At 33.9% G+C, this 23,256-nt stretch overlaps 1 protein-coding gene across 8 annotated transcripts in view; it reads left to right on the top strand.

The window, feature by feature from the left end:
* LOC123704692 (segmentation protein cap'n'collar-like) overlaps positions 1-23,256 on the top strand; it is a 110,078-nt gene that overhangs the window by 54,952 nt on the left and 31,870 nt on the right. For all 8 annotated transcript variants that reach the window (XM_045653123.1, XM_045653122.1, XM_045653118.1 and 5 more), the window contains 2 exons: positions 10,018-10,145; positions 10,835-10,924. In XM_045653123.1, the coding sequence (XP_045509079.1) occupies positions 10,018-10,145; positions 10,835-10,924 (218 nt within the window). The remainder of the gene's footprint in view (positions 1-10,017; positions 10,146-10,834; positions 10,925-23,256) is intronic.

Here is a 23,256-nt window from a genome sequence, read left to right as displayed (position 1 = left end):
CCTAGTTGCACTACAAGTTTATACTTTCACTGCAACAATCACAAACTCATCATGATACTGACGATTTACAGTGACTTGGCCGAAATGCTAGAAAATGAAAGTTTAAAAAACATTTGTATAAATAAATAAACTATTAGAAGAGTGCAATGAACTGAGCATTTTTCGCGCGTGTTTCTTGTAAAAGAAATTTTAAGAAATACACTAAAATACTAAGTATTTTTTTTAACTTTTAAAGCATAGAAAGTAAATACCTATTACAAAATTAAAAAGAGCGTGTGTGCCGAGCACTCGTGTCAGAAGTGAAACTTCTTTGGCAAGATTTAAAGATAACAAAATCCCTGAGTCGATGACGTGACGGTATTGCCATGACGCGACCTTGAAGTTTTTTTTATTCTCAACGCGTCTAAAGAAGCTTCAATCGAATAAATTAAAAACACACTTTAATAAGTGATTAAAAATGGTTGGTCATGAAATTATTGATTTCACCGATTCTTTTTAAGTGTAAATTTTGAGTTACCTAAACCAGTTATTTCAAGATGAAAATGTAGAGTTTTTTATTTACGTAATAACATCGGACATGAAAATTGAAAAGCTTATGTTATAGGAACAATTCCAGACCTAGTCTTCATGTTCTGTTGTTGTTGTTACGTTGCTGTGCTCCGCTCCTGTTGGTCTTAGCGTGATGATATATAGCCTATAGCCTTCCTCGATAAATGGGCTATCTAACACCGAAAGAATTTTTTCAAATCTGACCAGTAGTTCCTGAGATAAGCGCGTTCAAACAAACTTTTCAGCTTTATAATATTAGTAGGATTTAGTCAATTCTGTACATCTTTTCATTGTGATAAAATTGTCCTTTACCTAATCAATAGAATAGGTACCTACCTATAATATATTATAAAATAAAATTCGTTTACTTAACAATGCCTTTCGACGGTGGAAAATACTTAAATGGATGCAGTATTTTTCAACGTTTTTCCCCACAAACAAACATAGGTAGGTACAATATAACCTTTACTAACAAAAATAAATAAAACTTACAACAATACATAAAAATATATCAAACAACGTATTTTCCTCAACCCAAAACGACCGCTCCGGTCAATAAAAAAATCCAATCAATTCCGATTTATGTTCCCTGTGTTATATAACACGCACACACACTTATTATATCCTGCGAATATACCTGTCTCTGTCGCACACGATATACGCCGTAGGTTAGAAAGAGACGACTATATTCTGTGGCCACGCCCAAAGTGGGATGGACAAAAAATGAGCAAAGGCAGTTTCAATCCAGTTCGACTTCGACTCGGTGTACGTCGGATCCTTGGCAAGGAATAAATTTTAGTGTAAAGTGTCTTAAGTGTCAGGAAAGTGTTAAGGATAGTGTTCTAGTGTCGCAAGTGTATGGGGTATGTAAATAAATATTTCAGGTCATTTTTCACACACGGCACGATCTGATCCCATACTAAGCTTTCGCTTGTGTTTTGGAAACCAGATGGCTGATAAACATACATATATAATTTTAAATAAATACTTATATAGATAATTATCACCCAGATACAGAGCAAACATCTATGTTCATCACACAAATATTTGCCCCGGGTGGTAAATTTTCATGGTACAAACTTTCATCCCCTATTTTATCCCCTAAGCGGTAGGATTAATCATATAATCAGTTCTTACTGGATGCCTACATTATAGTAGCTACTTGCATGCCAAATATCAGCCCGATCGGTCCAGTAGTTTTGTTTGTGCATTTATAGATCAGTCAATCAGTCATCTTTACATTTTTTATACGTAATAGATACCTATATCGGTGCATTGAGATCAAACGAGCGAATGCTCATTCTAACCCCACTATGTCAAATTATTTTAGTGTAAACAGGCGTAGAGCATTCTTTCGTTGTTCTTAGTGCGTTCGAAAAGATTCTATGCAATGTTCTGATACTGAACAACACTGAATACGAGTTTTCGTTTACACTAAAAGATTATGAAAGAATGTTCTTGCTCTAGCTGTATGTTCGTTTGGTCCAAAAAGGCGTTAATACCTATAGGCGCAGATTTCATTTAGTTTATAAATTAATAAATAAAAATGTAAATTAAGTCTTAATATAATCCTTTATGTATAAATAATTTTGATTGGTAATATCAGATAATTTTTAATACCTGTTATATAGTGAGTAGCACTTACCTTATTGTGTAATCAGGAAGGGTTGCAGGCCTACGATACAAGCTGTCTTAGTTTAGGTCTGCAGGTCATATTATCTTTTTAATAATCAGGTACTATTATAATATCCTTGTGTTTCTATGTTTAATTAATTATTTCTATGTATAGAATTTTGTATTTATTTATGGTGAATAAATGATTATGATTAAAATGTACCCTGAGAAGATGTGGCGATTTTTGTATACGGGTAGGTGTGGGTTACAATATCAAACTGATCAGTAATCTAGGTATACATAAATTATTAAGCTAAAGAGTTTGTTTGCTTGCTTTAACGCGCTAATCTGAGTAACCACTAACCACGGAACCGATATGAACAATTATTTATTACTGTTAGATAGCCCATTTATCGAGGAAGACTATAGGCTATATATCATCACGCTAAGACCAACAGGAGCGGAGCAATGCGGGTAAAACAGCACAGCACAGCTAGTAACATAATATTAATAGTTGCCTATATATAGAGCAACTCACAAAAAAACGTTTTTATTATTGTCTTAATATATATAAATCTCGTGTCACAATGTTTGTCCTCAATGGACTCCTAAACCACTTAACCGATTATAATAAAATTCGCACACCATGTGCAGTTCGATCCAACTTGAGAGATAGGATAGTTTAAATCTCAATTCGTTTTAGAGAAAGCGGGCGAAGCCGCGGGCGGTAAGCTAGTTGTCTTATTAAGTCAAACTAAAAGTAATAAACGTCCGCCGTCGGATTGAATTGTTATGGTTTTTATGTTTATTGTTCTATGACGCGTGAGAGATTAAAAGACTAGTGTTTAAAAATAGATTCTTTTTTATATGTTTGTACATGCAAAACTACGAGACTATCTTATATATGTATAGATATCAAAATGAAATCCGTTTTCCTTGGTCACGGCGTCACGCGTGAACGGGTGGACCGATTTCGATAATTCTTTTTTTATTATATTTCTTGAAGTACGAGGATGGTTATTATGTTGAGAAATAGTAAATATATACCAGGGACGAAGCCGCGGCGGACCGCTAGTTAGAAAATATATTAATATTGAAACAATATCGTTGAAGTCTTTTCTATAGGGTGTATAACTCTGTCATTACTTGGTCAAAACTACGGCTTTGCTTAAGTGGTTACTTGTGTAAAACTTGCCTATATGTTAGTCAAGGACATAATCTATCAACATATCAAATTTCATACGTATCGGTACAGTAGTTTTTGCGTGATTGAGCAAAAACTGAAACGTAACTTGGTTATAAACTATTGCAGCTGAATTTGCTTAATAAATACAAATGCATATTAATCTATTTAAATAAAGACGTGTTAGTTACCAGTAAATACATTAGAAACGGATGAACCAATTTTAATAATTTCTGGTTTTTGAATTTGTCTCCGCTCGGATTATAATAATAACTAAAAACGAGCATTGTGTGCAGAGCATACATGTCAGAAGTGAAACTTCTTTGGCAAGATTAATAGATACCAAAATCGTCACCTTACTCCATGACGTGATGGTATTGACATGACGCGTTCTTAAATTTTACTCTCAACATAGAAGTTTTACTTCGATAATTTAAAAAACTCTCAAAAAATACGGGCGGAGCCGGAACGTAGCTTGTTTTAAACTTCCAACCACGATCACACCCAAAACGACTGACACGTAAACGATGGGAATTTAAAAAAAAGAGCTCGAAATCGTGTAGAAAAAACGTAAGCATTGTTACAATAAAACCAGATCTCTGAGGGCTCTTGAGGTCCTCAGAGGGTCATTGTGTTGCCCGGAGCGTGTTTTTATAATGTCCTGAACGTATTTGAATTTTAAATTTTGTTCAGCATTTTTTGTGTTAAATATCGAGTGAAATCCGTGGGTAAAAGCATGTATTTCTACAGTTTATATGTTAATACGTAGGTACATTTATTTATTTACTAGCTGCGCCCTGCGGTTTCACCCGCGTGGCTCCGCTCCTGTTGGTCTTAGCGTGATGATATTATATTGTTTACGCCTTCCAAGATAAATGGGCTATCTAACACCGAACTAGAATTTTTCAAATCGGACCAGTATTTCTTGAGATTAGCGCGTTCAAACAAACAAACTCTTCAGCTTTATAATATTAGTATATAAGTAGATATATGAACATAAGCTACATCAACGCCAAGTACCTATAATAAAAATTCGTTCAATGGTTTTCGCTTGAGTAACAAACATACATTCACACTGCATTCTAAACATTTCGCATTTATATTAGTTTAACTAGCTAGTTTTCCGCACGCGGCTTCGCCCACCTTTTCTTAAAAATAATAAATATACCTTTCTCTTAAATCACACTACCTACCTATAAAAGAACCGTATCAAAATCGGTTGCGTAATTTTAAACACAAACACAGACTGTGGAAAGCGACTTTGTTTTATACTATGTAGGAAGTAGGATTTTTGTCCAAAAGTTTTTATTGTTATCCATCATAACGTATAGGTAACACATAAAATAAACACAATATACCCATCAATTTTAAAATTTATCCATAGCCAAGCAAATCAAATCAATATTTTGAAATCAAGTCACATTTGATTTGTTGACAATACAACTAGGTACCTATATAGATACCACAGATACGAAAATGTCTCTTGACGGCCATCGATCAAATTTTGACGTATTAAATGTCAAAATATAAACTATAAGGTGAGCGAATGTCCTAAGGGACTTTGATGCTATCTGTATAAATGTAAGATTTTATACAATAAAATCGTTTTACAATTTGTAATACTAGGTACCTATATCCCGCGGTTTCACTCGGCGACTATAAAGGCAGAAATAAAGAAAATACTTACATTTAAATATACCAATAACATATTACACAAGAAAATAATTAACATTAATAATGGTACAAGGCATTTGAATATATAAAAAAGAAAACGAAGTATGTCGATTCTATGTTTCAAACTCAAATATTTATTTATTCAATTAGACTTCTTCTAGAAGCACTATTGAAACGTCATTACATATTTTTAACATTTACCACCGATTCGGAAAGCAGTATCTAGGGAGAAGAACCGGCAAGAAACTCCATAGTTGTTCTTTTAAATTATGTCAGTTTTACAATTTAATTTTACAAAATACATAATATGTAACATCATCACTACATAGTATAAAACAAAGTCGCTTTCTCTGTCCCTATGTCCCTTTGTATGCTTAAATCTTTAAAACTACGCAACGGATATTGATGCGGTTTTTTTTATAGATAGAGTGATTCAAGAGGGAGGTTTTAGTATATAATTTATTAGGTTTTATACAAGGCGGGCGAAGCCGCGGTCGGTAAGCTAGTATTATATCTAATAATTAGTTCCTAAACAAAATTGCAAAATTTTGAACTTTATTCGCTTATAAATAGTAAAACTTCACATACCTTATGTTATTTAGCGTTATATAAATAGTTAAAAATATACAAATTGTTATGTGAATAGATAGCTGTGCTTAGCGGTTTCACCCGCATTGCTCCGCTCCTGTTGATCTTAGCGTGATGATATATAGCCTATAGCCTCCCTCGATAAATGGGCTATCTTACACTGAAAGAATTTTTCAAATCGGACAAGCAGTTCTTGAGTTTATCGTGTATAAACAAACTCTACAGCTCTATATATTAGAACTAGCTTCCGCCCACGACTTTGTACGTGTATCTCCATTTTTCCCCGTTCCCGCAAGAATTTCGGGAAATCCTTTCTTAGCGGATGCCTACGTCCTAACATCTACCTGCATGCCAAATTTCAGCCCGATACGTCCAGTGGTTTGGGCTGCGCGTTGATAGATCACTATATCAGTCACCTTTGAGTTTTATATATATAGATACTATATTAATGTGTATAATAGAAAGTTGCTTAATAACTTTCAAGGGGAATCGAACCCCACACATTCTATTTCAAATATATATATAGGTAATGGTGATGGACGTCAATGGAATAGATAGGGGTTCGTTAAACATCATTTAAATTTCAATTGATAGCAATGAAACTGTTATTGAAGTTAAAAGATAATATACCTATCCTACTAATATTGTAAATGCGAGTTTGTGAGGATGGATGTATGTGTATGTATGTTTGTTTTCACGCAAATACTACTGAAACGATTACAATGAAATTTAGCACACATGAAGAGAGTATCTTGGATTAAAACGAAGGATAGGTTTTATCCCGGAAGTCCTAAGGCAACGGGAACTGTACGGTTTTTTCTAATTGGAAAGCTGAAAGCTAGTTTTTATATAATACTAGCTTTCCGCCCGCGGCTTCGCCCGCTTTGTCTAAAACCTAATAAATTATATACTATAAACTTCCTTGAGAACACTCTATCTACAAAAAAAAATTGCGTCAAAATCCGTTGCGTAGTTTTAAAGATTTAAGCATACACAGGGACATAGGGACAGAGAAAGCGACTTTGTTTTATGCTATGTAGTAATAGATATTATTATAAAAAGTGATACTACAATAACGCGCTGATTTCGATATCGACTTTCAAAGTCAATAGCACGAATCATTGTCAAGGCTTTATTATATAACTATGAATAACTATTGTGTTTTGAAACGACCGTGCGAAATTAATCACGGTTTAATGGAATTAAACACGGTTTAAATCTGGTTTAGTTTATATATTTATTATTATTATTTTAGTAGCTTTTCGCTGCGTAGTCAAAAGAAAACCGCATAGTTCTTTTCCGTGGGATTTTCGAGATAAAAACTTATTATGTGTTAATCCAAGTTACCCTCTGCGTGTGACATTTCATGAAAATCGGTTCAATAGATTTTGCGTGAAGGAGTAACAAACAAACACAGAAATTTTCACATTTATAATATTAGTAGGATAAAATTCATAAAAATAGGTCAAGCTTTTTCAAAATAGTTTGGTTATAAAACTGAAACGATATTTTTATATTTAAAGGAACTTGTAAGTTTTGATCTGGTAACCTTTTACCCTGGTTGCCTGCAGGAGATTACTGCTAAGTGTTAAGGCCTAATATACTATACCGTGTTTGTGTGAAATGCCTTGCTTGCCTGGAAGAGATCTCTACTGAGTGTTAAGGCTGCGTAATAAACCGTACCGTGTCTTTCTGTAAAATTGTAACAAAATTTCCTTTATATGTATAACTATAGTACCTAAGATATATTGAGTTAAATAAATAGAGAGAGGCATTTAATCGGAAGGTCGATACAAGTCACCTATACATGTACTTTTAACCTCAATAAAAAACAAGTAACTTACAATAAAAAGCCCGCCAAAAATTCGTTACGGAGCGTCCGGTCGGCCATTTTGATTTGTGTTACGGTTGACCAATCACAGTCGCGTCTCGTTTTTTGATAATTGATACAATGTTTAACGCGATTTTATTAGCTTCACACATTGAGATAATACGTATGGAGGTGACACCACGAACAAAATCTGTGCGCCATTTTTTGCTCTAAGTTTTAAAAATTATTATCTAGTTAGGTACTTACCGATGAAAGTTATTCCTTTGAACTTTTCCGTATTATTTGTATTATTTGTGCAATATCGTAACACACACGAAGGCATATTTGATGCGTTTCACTTTAAAACAAATATAAGTGATGTAGGCGGTGTCGTCTCCATATGTATATCTTCACATGTATGTTTGTATTTATACTAATACTAGAGGTCCGCCCCGGCTTCGCCCGTGGTACATATTTCGCAATAAAAGGTAGCCTATGTCCTTTCTCGTGATCTCCATACCAAATTTCATGCAAATTGGTTCAGTAGTTTAGGCGTGATTGAGTAACAGACAGACAGACAGAGTTACTTTCGCATTTAAAATATTAGTATATTAGTATGGATCCCATACTAAGCTTTCGTTTGTGTTATGGAAACCAGATGGCTGATAAACGTACATATATAATTTGAAACAAATACTTATGTATAGATAATTAACACCCAGACACAGAGCAAACATCTATATTCCTCACACAAATATTTGCCCCGGGTGGGAATTGAACCCACGACCTCTGGCTTGGAAGGCAGGATGAACTAACCAACCATGCCAACCGGTCAGTCAGTATGTTTGTATATATGTAGTTTTTAGGACAGATTTAATATTAATAATATATGAAAGTATCTTCAATTCTTCTTCATTCAACTATATCTCATCACAAAATTCAAATCCATCAAAACCAGCTCACTCATTGCGGCGTAACACCCACACTACAATATTTACCCTAAAAACTACCACCGGAAGACAATAATACCTTAATCGGTCGTAAATCTGTACATTTTTTTTGTTTTTTTTTTTTATCTGTCAACTGGTTTTTTTTTGTCAAAACTGTCAACCCTTCAGCTACCGTTATGTGGACGATTCGGGTCCGTAATACTGATAATGGGGATTAAAAGCCTTTGTAGGGTTAATAGTTACAATGTATGACTTTAAGTGTTAATTTTGTGATAGGATTTTGATTTTTGGGGAGATTAGTGGCGCCATGTTTTTGTTGATATGTGACGTGAATATTTAAAAGGATAGAAATAAAAATAGAAATATAAAAAATCTTTATTGAAAAAGTTTTAAAATAATACAGTTAAAATTTGGGGAAACTAAAGCCTGTGTTAGTTGTTTAGGATGAAAGTTAAACTTGTTGGTATGAATTGGACTAATAAACATCACTACATAGTATAAAACAAAGTCGCTCTCTCTGTCCCTTTGCCCCTTTGTATGCTTAAATCTTTAAAACTACGCAACGGATTTTGATGCGGGTTTTTTTGATAGATATAGAGTGATTTAAGAGAAAGGTTTTAGTATATGATTTATTAGGTTGATCATTAACACCCAGACACTGAGCAAACATCTATGTTTAACACACAAATATTTGTCCCGGGTGGGAATCGAACAACCTCTGACTTGGAAGGCAGGGCCACTACCAACCAAGCCAACCGGTCAGTCAAATAATTATTAGTCAATTTCTTAGAAACGTCAAACCATTTTTATGATTTATAAGTAAGCTACCGTTCGTTAGACCCAAGGGAGTTAAGCCTTAATTTGTATGGACTTACTGTAAAGTTATTATAAAAAGGGTTAAGTTAAACCAATTATTGTTCGTCTGTCCCTTTGTGGTAGACAGCTTTGTGGCCGCGGCTTCGTTTGTTTTATGCGGTTCTTGTATTGTTAATAGTGTAGTTGTAAATTAAATTTTGTCACAGTTTTTAACCATAGCTGTAAAGTACGAAATGAAGTGAATGAAAAGATGATAATGTTTTGAATTTGTGTTTGAGTATAACAGTAGATAGTAATAGATGAATATAACTTGCAATTTCTTGCGCTCTAAGAAACAATATATTTTTTAACAAATTTTGTAACAAATTTTAACAAGTTTTAACAAATTTTGTAATATTTTGAATTTCTATTGTTGGGTTCCTATTAGTGGTATCTTGATAGGTTATAGCTTTTTAATTCAGCAGCTATATTAGTACTTATATTATCTACTAGTTGTGCCCTGTGGTTTTGCCCGCAGTGCTCCACTCCTGTTGGTCTTAGCGTGATGATATATAACCTATAACCTTCCTAGATAAATAGGCTATCTAACACTGAAATAATTTTTCAAATCAGACCAGTAGTTCCTGAGATTAGCGCGTTCAAACAAACTCTTCAGCTTTATAATATTATAGTATAGATAACTCAGGCCCCGGAATCACAGACACAATAGAAAATCTATTGTGTCGTGGACCGATCGGGCCGCTCGGGGCTCAATGGGTTAAACGTATTTCCTTTGTCTTTCTACATAATTTTAGTTTAAATAACACGTATTATTAATATATTATCCTCTTCAGGTGAATGCGTGCTACAAAGTGACCTACCGAGGGAATTAGAAGAGGCCGAAGAATCAAGATTCGATCTTCTTGAAGAAGCGCTACAGTTGGTTGAATTGAGAGACGAAGATAAGAATGTACAGCCTGAGGTATATTATTTGTTTGTGTACTAATGTAAAAAAAAACTATTGTCTGTATGATAGAATTTATGTAGATGAATATATGTAACTAGCTGCTCCGCGCGGTTTCACCCCCGTGGCTCCACTCCTGTTGGTCGTAGCGTGATGATCTATATAGCGTTAGCCTTCCTCGATAAATGAGCTATCTAACACTGAAAGAATTTTTCAAATTGGACCAGTAGTTCCCGAGATTGGCGCGTTCAAACAAACTCATCAGCTTTATATTATTAGTATAGATATAATCTATTAGGTAATATGTCTAATATCATTTGAGGTAAATTTTGATATAGTTTAATCTTTCTATAATATAAAAATGAATCCCAAAATGTGTTGGTAAGCGCATAACTTGAGAACGGCTTAACCGATTTCGTTAATTCTTTTTTATAATATTCCTTGAAGTTCGAGGATGGTTCTTATGTAGAGAAAACGTGAATATGTACCACGGGCGAAGTCGGGGCGGACCGCTAGTTTATAATAATTATTATCATATTATATAATATAAAATAAAGCTTTAAGTTTGAGTTCAACTTTGAGTTTGAGTTCACCTTTAACTCACGCATTCTTTAAGCGGCAGTGGTGTAACCTACATCTCTTCCTATTTTAACATTAAGTACAACATTGAGTTTGAGTTTGAGTTTGAGTTTGAGTACCCCCAACAGGCGGTAGGCGGCAGCGGTGGAGGGGCCGACATGCTGCACCCGGCGGTGCGGCACTTGCCGCATCACCCGCTCGCACACTATCATAACCAGGTTAGTAATTAATTATTATTATAATGTATAAATAATTAATGAAAATTGTCCTGAAATATTTATTTATTTATTATTATTATTTAAACATTATAATAATAAAAATAGTCCCCAAATACCGGCCCATTAACATCCCATTCCGGGCCATTCCATAGCCCAGTTTATTTTGTTTCCTTATCTTGCAATAGTCCTACATCGGCCGCGGACTGCCCAGGGCTGTATCTCTATAGTGCAGCCATGGGCAGGCTGCGGCTGGTGTCCCACAACACATTAAATTTCTCTAAAGGGCCTCTGCGTGTTGGATCCGTGTCCCCACGTAAGCCTTCCAAAGGACCGGGTGCCTTCCTTATGATGGTACCCGAGTATTATGGAAGTGAGATACAAATATTAATAAATAAATATTTCAGGACAATTTTCACACACGGCACGATCTGATCCCATACTAAGCTTTCGCTTGTGTTATGGAAACCAGATTATCTTATCTTATCTTAATATATATAAATCTCGTGTCACAATGTTTGTCCTCAATGGACTCCTAAACCACTTAACCGATTATAATAAAATTCGCACACCATGTGCAGTTCGATCCAACTTGAGAGATAGGATAGTTTAAACCTCAAATCGTTTTAGAGAAAGCGGGCGAAGCCGCGGGTGGTAAGCTAGTAGATATAGATAATTAACACCCAGACACAACTTAAAAAAACACGCATAAACTCATGACATTATTGTATTGTCACCGATCCTTGATAAGTGTAACTACAAAGTTTGAATTAAATATGTCCGTTTAAAGTCAACACCGAGTCTGAAGGTGGTTACAAACACACAGGTGAAGCCAATAAAATCCTGTTAAAAACAACTAACATTCGTATTTTGACATTTAACATTAGAACCATTATTTTTAACTGTTATAGTAAAAACAATTTTTCATCCATTTAAAAATAACTTAGAAATTTCGTCGGCGACGTCTCTACTCTCAAATATCAAGAATTGATGAACGAAAATTGATTAATTGTTGTGTCGCATAAGTCAAGAAATGCCACACACGGCGGTGGACGGGTTGAAATTTAAATGTATAGGAAAATAGTTCTTTTGTTCATAGTAATAGAAACTATAGTGGAATAACAATGACATGTAGCTTTTTACTCATACGAATTTGAATTATTGCCTTTTGTAATAAGTGTTAGTTTTGTTTAAAATAAAGTTTTTGAAATATAGGCACGTATCAAATGTCGATAAATTACTATCTTGTAATCGCGTTTTTGTGACAATTGTTTGATTTGGTGGTTTTTTTTTGTTTGTCTTTCAAATTGTTTGAGTCTCATCAAATAGGGTTTAGGGTAATGTATAGGAATCGATCTTAGGACTTAGTAATTAATATCTATAGGTATAATAAAAATGTATATCTAAATGTCAAGTGCAAAACTCGATATCGGCTGATTTCGTTATTCCTGGAAGTACGAGGATGGTTCTTATGGAGAGAAAATGTAAACATGTATTATGTACCACAAATGAAGCCCTAGTATAAAATATTGGTACAATAATCGTTTATTGGTTTTCGCGCCTAAATAGGTGAACAGAAATTGATGAGTTCGCATACCTAAACATGGTAAATTGTAAACGGATACATCCAGGATTAAAAAACAGATTGCAAAATAAATAAAGTGTTTTTCTGTTACTCCGTAAAGTAGAATAAACTAGCTTTTCGCCTGCTGCTTCGCCCGCGTTTTAAAAGAAAAATCTGCATAGTTCGCGTTCCCGTGGGATTTCCGGGATAAAACCTATCCTAGGTACATATATGTTAATCCAAGTTGCCTTTATGTGCGTAAATTTCATTGTAATCGGTTCAGTAGTATTTACATGAAAGAATAACAAATATTCATACTACATCCATCCTCACAAACTTTCGCATTTATAATATTAGTAGGATTAGAAAAAGTGCTTACATTAAAAGTGATTTTACTCAGAAAAGAAGAATTAATAAGATAAAATTTAACACAAAAAATTTGTGACAGATTTTAATTCAAGTACCTACCTGTCACTTGAGTGTTTATTTTAAGTAGGAATTTTAATATTTTCCCTACAAGTGAACGGTAGCTGAGTATAGTGATGTGATTGTTTATCGATAAAAATATTATTTAAACAAGTATGCAAAGAAATGTATGTTTTGTTTGAAAAGTCATTATTCGATTATAAAAAAAAAACATAAATATTTCTGACTAGCTGCTCCGCGTGGTTTCACCCCCGTAGCTCCGCTCCTGATGGCCGCAGCGTGATGTTATATAGCCTATAACCTTCCTCGCGAATGGGCTATCTAACACCGAAATAATTTTTCAAATTGGACCAGTAGTTCCCGAGATTAGCGCGTTCAAACAAACAAATAAACTCTTCAGCTTTATAATAATTGAGAACTAAATAGAGTTAAAATAATATAATTACGTCAACAGAAGCTTTGTTTGGACTAATCATGATCACCCTAATTTCTGTCACAGTATAAAGGACAAATAAGCACATTTTTATCGATATCGATGCATAATAAATGTCGATAGATACCCCACATCACTATCCGATCACCAAATCCATATTTTAAGTTAAGGAATGTAAGCAATGTTTACTTAGGCCACACTTGAACACCACAGCGCATGCGCGGACATATTGTGGTCTACTTAAATTGGAGAGTCGCATCATAGTGGGTATAGGAATTTTGTAATTTATTCGAAAAAATAGATGTCGGTCGTGATTTTAAATTGGGATGATATGTTTTGATAAGAATTTCGATGTGTCTTTTTGGTGGATTACCTATAATTGGGTAGAGCATTTTTGGGTCTAATCAAAGTCGTAGTATATTTATTTCCTATTAAACAAGTATAATTGCGAATATTTTTAGTGTTTTATAGTTTAATTCTTATTCTGGAACATAAGTTTCAACACTGTTGAGTTTCATCAAAATCGATTCAGTAGTTTTAGCATGATTTATAATAAACATACATACATACAAACTTACGTATACATAACAAATTAAAATCCTTTTAGTTTATCCTAACTAACTAATTACGTATTTATTATTGACTGTAAAAAAATTAAATTGACTGTTATACGTTTTCCTTTTACTATAAAGGGCATTGAATCCTATATTTATGTGTATGTATGTACATGCATATATAGCGAATAAGTTAATTGCATTCGATAACATGACTCGACGGTAAAGGGCCACGCCTTGTGTCAATCTGTCTGTCTGGAGATAGCGATCTGCGGTACACATTATGTTTAATATGGATTTTATAGATTTATTGAAGGTATTGGGATAAAGGACTAAGTAGGTAGGGCTAGATTTTGTTTCTTTTTTTATGATAGTCTTTAAGAATTGAAGTTGATATAAGTGTATAGAAAAAATAAAATATCAGTGTTGTATGCCTTGTCCTACGTAACATTATAAATGCGAAAGTTTGTGACGAGCGATGTGCAAAGCCAGAGGTCGTGGGTTCGATTCCCACCCGGGGCAAATATTTGTGTGATGAACATTGATGTTTGCTTTGTGTCTGGGTGTTAATTATCTATATAAGTATTTATTTAAAATTATATATGTATGTTTATCAGCCATCTGGTTTCCATAACACAAGCGAAAGCTTAGTATGGGATCAGATCGTGCCGTGTGTGAAAATTGTCCTGAAATATTTATTTATTTATTGTATCTACAATTCTTACAAATAAAAACGATTATTAAAGTTGATTTGAATTTGAATTACCCAAAAATAATACAAAGAATCAGCTATGCTTTTAACTATGCGCGGAAAACTAAAGTATACTACACTATATTATTTATTATAATTCCCAGAGATGTAATGATATGATCTTAATATAAATAAATTGAACAATGGGATGAATTTGATCGGATCCGGTCGAGCATTTTAGGGTTGACGCGTGATAGTTTAAAAATACGAAATATTATTTTTTACGTTTAACAAAAGTCTACTGCACACAATCTGATGCAGTTTTATTTGCCCGAGACTAAGTAGGTAAACAAATGAAGTTTTTATTTTTCGTTAATAATATGCGGTAATTAACATTACAATTAGGGAAGGTTTCACTTAATAATATTGTCCCCGATAGTTTATAAAACACTTATTTATTCGAAATTATTTGTCATATTAACTAACAGCTGAGGGTAAACACAGCATTAACTAGTTATGCCCCGCGGTTTTATCCACTTTGTAATGTTGTATATCCTATAGCCTTCCTTATAACGGGTCTTATGCGAAAAGTTCCTGAAATAAGCTAGTTTAAACAAACAAACAAATTCAATATATTTTTCATTTATTCTTTCATTCGTTATGATATATTTGATCTATAGAACAAATTAAGTAAATGAATTAAATTTAAAGTAGACAAATAAATTATTTAATTGATAAAATAAATACATATATAAATAAAAACTGACGTTACACAGCCCTATATCAAGAGCATCGGCCCCACAATTATAGGAACGCTTTCATCTCCGCCGCCATCTTTAATTGAAAAGCGAGTTTTGGGTGGGACTGTCTTTAGGTAGAAATATTATATACTTATGTATTTCCTTATTTTATATACTAGCTGTGCCCCGCGGTTTTTACCGCATTGCTCCGTTCCTATTGGTCTTAGCATGATGATATATATAACCTATATGTTGATCTGTTAGTAATATTCATGCAAAATTTTAAGTAAATGCATGCAGTAATTTTTGAGCTTAGTCCGGATATACATACAGACAAACCGACAATTTTTTTTATAGCAATAGGTACCTATTTTTGTCTTTCATATCAAATGTAGATCACGCCCCAAGTATTATTTAAAAATAAATATTCAATGTTTGACTTGAATGAATGAATGAATGAAAAATTCTTTATTGCACACAAAAATACAAGATAACAAAAAAGAATCACTAACGCGTTAATCTCAGGAACTACTGGTCCAATTTGAAAGATTCTTTCGGTGTTAGATAGCCCATTTATCGAGGAAGGCTATATATCATCACGCTAAGACCAACAGGAGCGGAGCAATGCGGGTATACCGTACAGCACAGCTAGTGTTATATATTTAGTAGACCCATAAAATTGCTACACAATTTCAAGTAGAACTCCTGTTAGCTTGTAGCTGGCAATTTGTAACGCACGAAGCAGGTGGGCTTCACCTGTCGTAATAGTATCTATAAAAAAGAAAATTAATGAATCCGTCTGTTTGTACCTCGTAACTGACGAGTTGACTTATAGTGGGGCGCGGTTTTACTTGCCTTTGGTTTAATAATGTTGAAACAAATCCTACTAATATTATAAATGCGAATGTTTTTGAGGATGGGTGTATGTTTGTTACTCTTTCACGCAAATACTACTGAATCGATTACAATGAAATTTTATGTGTAGGTAGTTGAAGACCCATAGGTAATAAGACAGAGGCTACGTTTATCCCGGAAATCCCACAGAAACGGGAACTATACGGTGTAAGGATCATAATTTAATTGTTTATAAGACAATAAGTAACTTTATCTTTGCGAAAGTGTCATCAAAACAGGACAAGCTGATCCCTACAAAAAACTTACCAAACTCATCAAAACCACTACATGAAACTACAAAGAAACAACCCACTCAAAATAATCACCAAACTGTTCGATAGTTACACAAAACACCATCGAATTCGGTTCAGCCGTTCCTGACTCCAGTCGGCATTACATAGAAACAACATGACAAATGATTATGTTGACAGTTTGCGGGTAGAGACAGGTAGATGTTTTTTTTTTATAGATTTCTTTGTTATTTTAATGTTATATTTTCTATTATTTTCCCGCCTTTAACCGCTAATTGGTGTTTTTATTGTTTTTTCGTCTGTGGTAAATTTATTGATTGTATTTGTTTTTTTTTTTTTGTGTAAGTAGTTTTTCCGTTTTCCGTTTAGTAATTTACTTCACCTGTATGTTTGTATGTAACCGACTGCTGACACGATGTTTCTTGCCGGTTCTTCTCCATAGATACTGCTTTCCGAATCGGTGGTAAATGTTAAAAATATGTAATGACGATTCGAAAGTGCTTCTAGAAGAAGTCTAATTGAATAAATAAATGTTTGAGTTTGATGGTGAACCCAATTTAAAAATAATTCAGGACAATTTTCATACACGGCACGATCTGATCCCAAACTAAGCTTTCGCTTGTGTTATGGAAACCAGATGGCTGATAAACATACATTTATAATTTTAAATAAATACTTATATAGATAATTAACACCCTAGATACGGACAGATTTAATTCAAACTTTGTACACTTATCAAGGATCGGTGACATTACAATAAGCATTTTTTCAGTTAAAATAACTATTTTTATTATACATAAATACTAGCTTTCTGCCCGCGGCTTCGCCCGCTTTATCTAAAACCTAATAACTTAAACCTTCCTCGAGAATCACCCTATATGTATTAAAAAACCGCATCAAAATCCGTTGCGTAGTTATAAAGATTTAAGCATACATGGGGACAGAGTAAGCGACTTTGTTTTATACTATGTAGTGATATTAAACTGCATTTCTTTTTTTCTGAGTAAGATAGGCGGTTGGAGCTGTGGTTTATCCGTCAAAGCGTAACTGACATACATACATACATTATTAAAATATTATATAGATTCTCAGAATAGAGATTTCTCATGAGAATAACATACAGATCGGTAAAGATTAAAACATTTATTTAACTCTGTCCATTTGTCAAAAACTATTATTGTTCGAACGTTGAAAGAACGCCGGCAACGGCTGAACAAAAAGCGATGACGTTGCACTTCTCTGATATTAGTTAAAAGGTGCAAGAGTGCAGTGGGACGCTTGTTTTTAGTTTTTTTGTTGTATATGAAGAGGAATCTCATCATTTTCGGGTCAGACGCATAATTTGTTTCAAGTTACATATTTATTTTAAGTTAAATATTTTTTTGTGTTTAATGTCTGTTTCTTCTCCTTAGGGAATAACACTGAGCGGTTACCCATCAATAGTTTGACCACGCTTGTCCTTGTTTAACCCGCAGATTTTTTGAAGTGAAACTTCTTTAGGCGCGTTGAGGGTAAAATTTCAAGGTCGCGTCATGGCAATGCCGTCACGTCATGAAGTAAGGCGACGATTTTGGTATCTTTGAATCAACGAAGTTTCACTTCTGACATGTGTGTTCGGCACACACGCTCCTTTTTAACGCTATGCTAGCCTTTCCCAATTACTCTTCAAAATAAAAAAAAAATGAATTAGAACTGAGATTAGCGCGTTCAAAAAATTCTTCAGTATTATCAGCATAGATTAAATGTCCGCCCGCGCCTTCGCCTGCGTTTTCAAACAAAAACCCGTATAGTTCCCGTTGCTGTGGCATTTCCGGTATAAAAAGTAGCCTATGTCTTATTCTGGGTTTTCAGCTACCTACACACTAAATTTCATTGTTATCGGTTCAGTAATATTTGCGTGAAAAAATAATAAACATATTATATACATCCTCACAAACTTTCGCATTTATAATATAAGTAGGATTAATAAATAATAATCAACAATAATTAATTGTTAATACTAATAAAAAATATAGTTTTCTTACAAATAACAAATTACAATGAAAATAGGTTTAAATCCGGTTATAAAACCGTCAACTCCAAAATTTCTATCATCTATAATAATATTAACACAAAAGAAAAAACAAATTTCCAATATACAATATAAATAATAAACATGCCAACTCCGTTTGTAAAAATACAAACTTAGATTTAAATTCGAAAACTTTCGTATCACTTATCAATCATTGATCTATGGATCTATAGATCCGTGGATCGCGGGGTCAGCGCAATTACGGTCCTATTCACCTGTGTATGTTGTGTTGCGTGTAATGTGTGAATATTGGATAAATACGAAATGACTAGTTGGTTTCTAGTAAGAATGGAAATTTCTAGTTATAGGTGGTTACTTAGATGTTTTGATTCCAATTGGATTATACGGATTTTATATCTATTATCAACTAGCTGCGTCCCTCGGTTTTACCCGCACTGCTCCGTTCCTATTGGTTTTAGCGTGATTATATATTACTATATTTCCGCCTGCGGCCTCGCCTGCGTTTTCAAAGAAAAACCCGCATAGTTCCCATTCCCGTGGGACTTCCGAGATAAAACCTAGCTTATGTTGCTCAGTGAAGATGCAGCTTTCTAATGGTGAAAGAATTTCTGAAATCGGTCCAGTAGTTTATGCGTGAAAACCATACATACATACATAATTACAAACCTTTCCTCTTTATAATATTAGTATAGATAGCATAGCCTGCCTCGATAACTGGATTATATAACAGTGAAATAATTTTTCAAATCGTACATAGATTTTTTAAACGTACGAAGGAACAAACAAACTCTTCATAATAGATAATATTTGTAATATAATAAAACGTAATTGAATTGTTTTTGTTGAAAGATAGATAATTGATAAATCACTACATAGTATAAAACAGTCGCTTCCTATGTCCCTTTGTATGCTTAAAGCTTTAAAACTACGCAACGGATTTTGATGCGGTTTTTTTTTAATAGATAGAGTGATATAAGAGGAAGGTTTTTGTATATAATTTATTAGGTTTCAGACAAAGCGGGCGAAGCCGCGGGCGATAAGCTAGTAGATAATAATGCGTATTTATTTATAAATACAAATCAAATAAACAGAACGTAGTTTATAACTGTTGTATAACATGAAAAATTACATGTATGATTATTTATAACTTTTTTTATAAATAACTAGCCTTCCGCCTGCGGCTTCGCCCGCGTTTTCAAAGAAAAACCCGCATAGTTCCCGTTCCCGTGGGATTTCCGGGATAAAACCTAGCCTATGTTACTCGTGGATAATGTAGCTTTCGAACGGTGAAAGAATTTTTAAAATCGGTCCAGTAGTTTATGAGCCTCATTATAATCAAACAAACAAACAAAGTTTTCCTCTTTATAATATTAGTGTAGATATATAAATTTAATTATTTACATAACATTACACAATAATAACGCAACAACGAATGGGGAAAAAAAACAAATAACAAATTTACGTTATCGTAAATCGTAATAAATCTTTATTTCCTTATTATTATGTGTTTTACGAATTTATCTACTCGTGTACTGAGACATATTATTTCTATCTAATATATAAAAATCAATGCCACTTTTCGTTGTAATTCCATAACTCGAGAACGGCTGAACCGATTTCGATAATTCTTTTTTTATTATATTCCTTGAAGTACGAGGATGGTTCTTATGTAGAGAAAACGTTAATATGTACCACGGGCGAAGCCGGGGCGGACCGCTAGTAATAGATAAATATTACATAAGGATTATGGGCAGTAGATACGGCAGAGCACTGCGCAGCACATTTTTCATTGTCAAACTATTATCGACATTGTTGTCATTGAAATAAAATACAAAATCAAATGACAATAATATATTTCGGGAAGCATCGAAGCAATACATGCGAAAGATAGCGCGCTGCGGTTTTTTAAACGTTATTTTAACGAGGGCAATGTCGATAATAGTTTGACAATGAATAGTGCGCTGCGCTGCGCTCCGCCATATCTGGTCAGGCCCTATATGCATTATTTTGATTCTGGTATTAAAAGAGAATATTTATTTTATGTATCCCAAGGTTGTCTGGAAGATATTGCTACGGAGCAATAAATTCGCTATTTGTGTCTTCTCCATAGATACTGCTTTCCGAATCGGTGGTAAATGTTACAAATATGAAATGACGTTTCAAAAGTGCTTCTAGAAGAAGTCTAATTGAATAAATAAATGTTTGAGTTTGAATTTTTGTGAAATATGTGTTAAACATATTTGAATAGAAGTAATTACCAGATTAGAAGCTCAAAAAAGCTCAAAAAATATTTCTCAAATTTCAATAATAATATGGTATCGAATTGCTATTCTGCATCTAATTGTTTTATCCATATAATATATTTTCTGCCTAATAATCTAATCTAAATTTGCCGCCATCCACTCAACTCAAATTGAAAATCATAAAAATTCTAGACTTTTCGAAAATGCCTAATTTTCACACATTTACCGTAACACAGTACCTACAACTATGCTTTCTTTAACTGTTCATACTTGTCAGTGTGTGCGTCTAGTTGCATGTATGTGTAGCTTGCTCATGTGTGTGTGAGTAATATCGATATTGGCTTAATAAGTTCGATAACTTAGTGACTTAGCTTTACTTGAAGTTAAGTAAAAAGTAAAAGCAATAAGTTACTAAGAAATAGTTATTGGCAGTGAATTTGGCTTTTTAATAGATGTAAAAATATATTGTATACGTTATATCACTACATAGTATAAAACAAAGTCGCTTTCTCTGTCCCTATGTCCCTTTGTATGCTTAAATCTTTAAAACTACGCAACGGATTTTGATGCGGTTTTTTTAATAGATAGAGTGATTCAAGAGGAAGGTTTTAGTATATAATTTATTAGTTTTTAGACAAAGCGGGCGAAGCTAAGCTAGTGGCTAAGCTATGCTATGCTATTATGGCTAAGCTAGTGTTATATAAAATAAAAAATTGTATTATTTTTTGATTAAAAATTAACCGAAGCAACGCAGTGCGCAGTTCTTTTTCTTTTTAAATTAATGTTCTCCTTTCAGCAAAATCTTATCTCTAATGCACAGTATTTCAAGTACTTTACAAGGCCCATCGAAAATTTCCGCACTGTACATGAACGCGAACAATCTTAATATACATTTTAATATTCTTAATATATATAATATTATAAAGGCGAAAGTTTGTAAGTATGGATGTATGGATGTTTGTTACTCTTTCACGTAAAAACTACTGAACCGATTACAATGAAATTTAGCACACATATAGAGGGTAACTTGGATTAACACATAGGATAGTTTTTATCCCGGAAATCCCACGGGAACGGGAACTATGCGGGTTTTCCTTTGCAAAAGTGGGCGAAGCCGCGGGCAGAAATCTAGTATTCCTATATCTGTAAGATATTATATACCTGTATGTGTATATGTGTAGGGTATCAATTAATTATATTTAAACTGGAAAGTTTCATCAAATTCGGTTCAATAGTTTAATAGATTGATGTTAATGTGTAGAAATTGGATTAGTCATGACTAAGCATAAGCGACTCTCACTAGAGAAATATTTATTTGTATATTTACTTGACCGCGAAAAAAGATATACCTAGTTTTTGGTTTTTTGTGTGTATCTGTTTATGTGTAGGTTAAGATAGTATTTACAGTATTTTAATTTGGATTTTCCTTGTGCTAAAGGTAGAAAGAAAGAAGAAAGCTTAAAAATTTAAACACACACACACATACTTTTAAACACACACATTTGGGTATTCATCATCATCATCATCATCAGCCCATATACGTTCCCACTGCTGGGACACGGGCCTCCTATGAGGGTACAGGCCATAATCCACCACGCTGGCCAAGTGCGGGTTGGCGGATGACACATGTCGTCGAACTTTTTAATTCTTCGACATGTCGGTTTCCTCACGATGTTTTCCTTCACCGTTCGAGCAGTGGTGATGTTACAACATGCGCAGATAAATTGAAAAATCAAGTTATTTCCTGCGCGCTCGCCTGGTCTCGAACCACGGACTTATCGATTCGAAGTCCGAGGTCTCACCACTGAGCCACTACTGCTCTTGGGTATTTGGGTATCTACTATTTGGGTATTCAAGGCTAGATAAATAAAAGTCTAAATATTCATCACAATTATTATTAATATGCAAAATACGACACAAATTTAATCAATTAATATAATCCAATACATATAATTTATTACCAATATCGTAAATCTAAAAACATGTTAACATAAAAACTAGTACAAACGTCACAAAAACAATTTGTCATACAAAATTAATCTGGTCATTATACGAAATGGCATATTTATTATTTTTAATTAATAACTGTGACACGTAGCTGCGGGCTAGACGTTTTCCACTTTCGTTAACTGTTTTTAGAAATGTTTGACCGACTGCGCAAAGAGTGATTATCGGTTGTTAATTATGTAGTTGAACCTACTACATAACATCTACCGCCTCCTTGGTAGGTACAATGGTTGACGCGTGAGCGAAGAACCTGGGTCCTGGGTTCGATTCCCGGTGGAGACGAAGAAAAAAAATGTCTCGGTCTGGCAGGACACAGAAGGCTGATCACCTACTTTTCCCTAAAGACAATCGATCAGTGAAACAGAACATCTGCCCCTTACCCCACTGATGGGACTTCACACACACAGTATAAAACAAATTCGCCGATTCTGTCTGTCTCTATGTAGGTATTCATTCACTAGCTGTGCCCTGCGGTTTTACCCGCGTTACTTCACTCCTGT

The sequence above is a fragment of the Colias croceus genome, chromosome 30, assembly GCF_905220415.1.
Source record: "Colias croceus chromosome 30, ilColCroc2.1".
In the NCBI taxonomy this organism is placed as follows: Eukaryota; Metazoa; Arthropoda; class Insecta; order Lepidoptera; family Pieridae; genus Colias; species Colias croceus.
The sequence above is the reverse complement of the archived record's forward strand: the minus strand, read 5'-3'. Positions and strand labels throughout refer to the sequence as shown.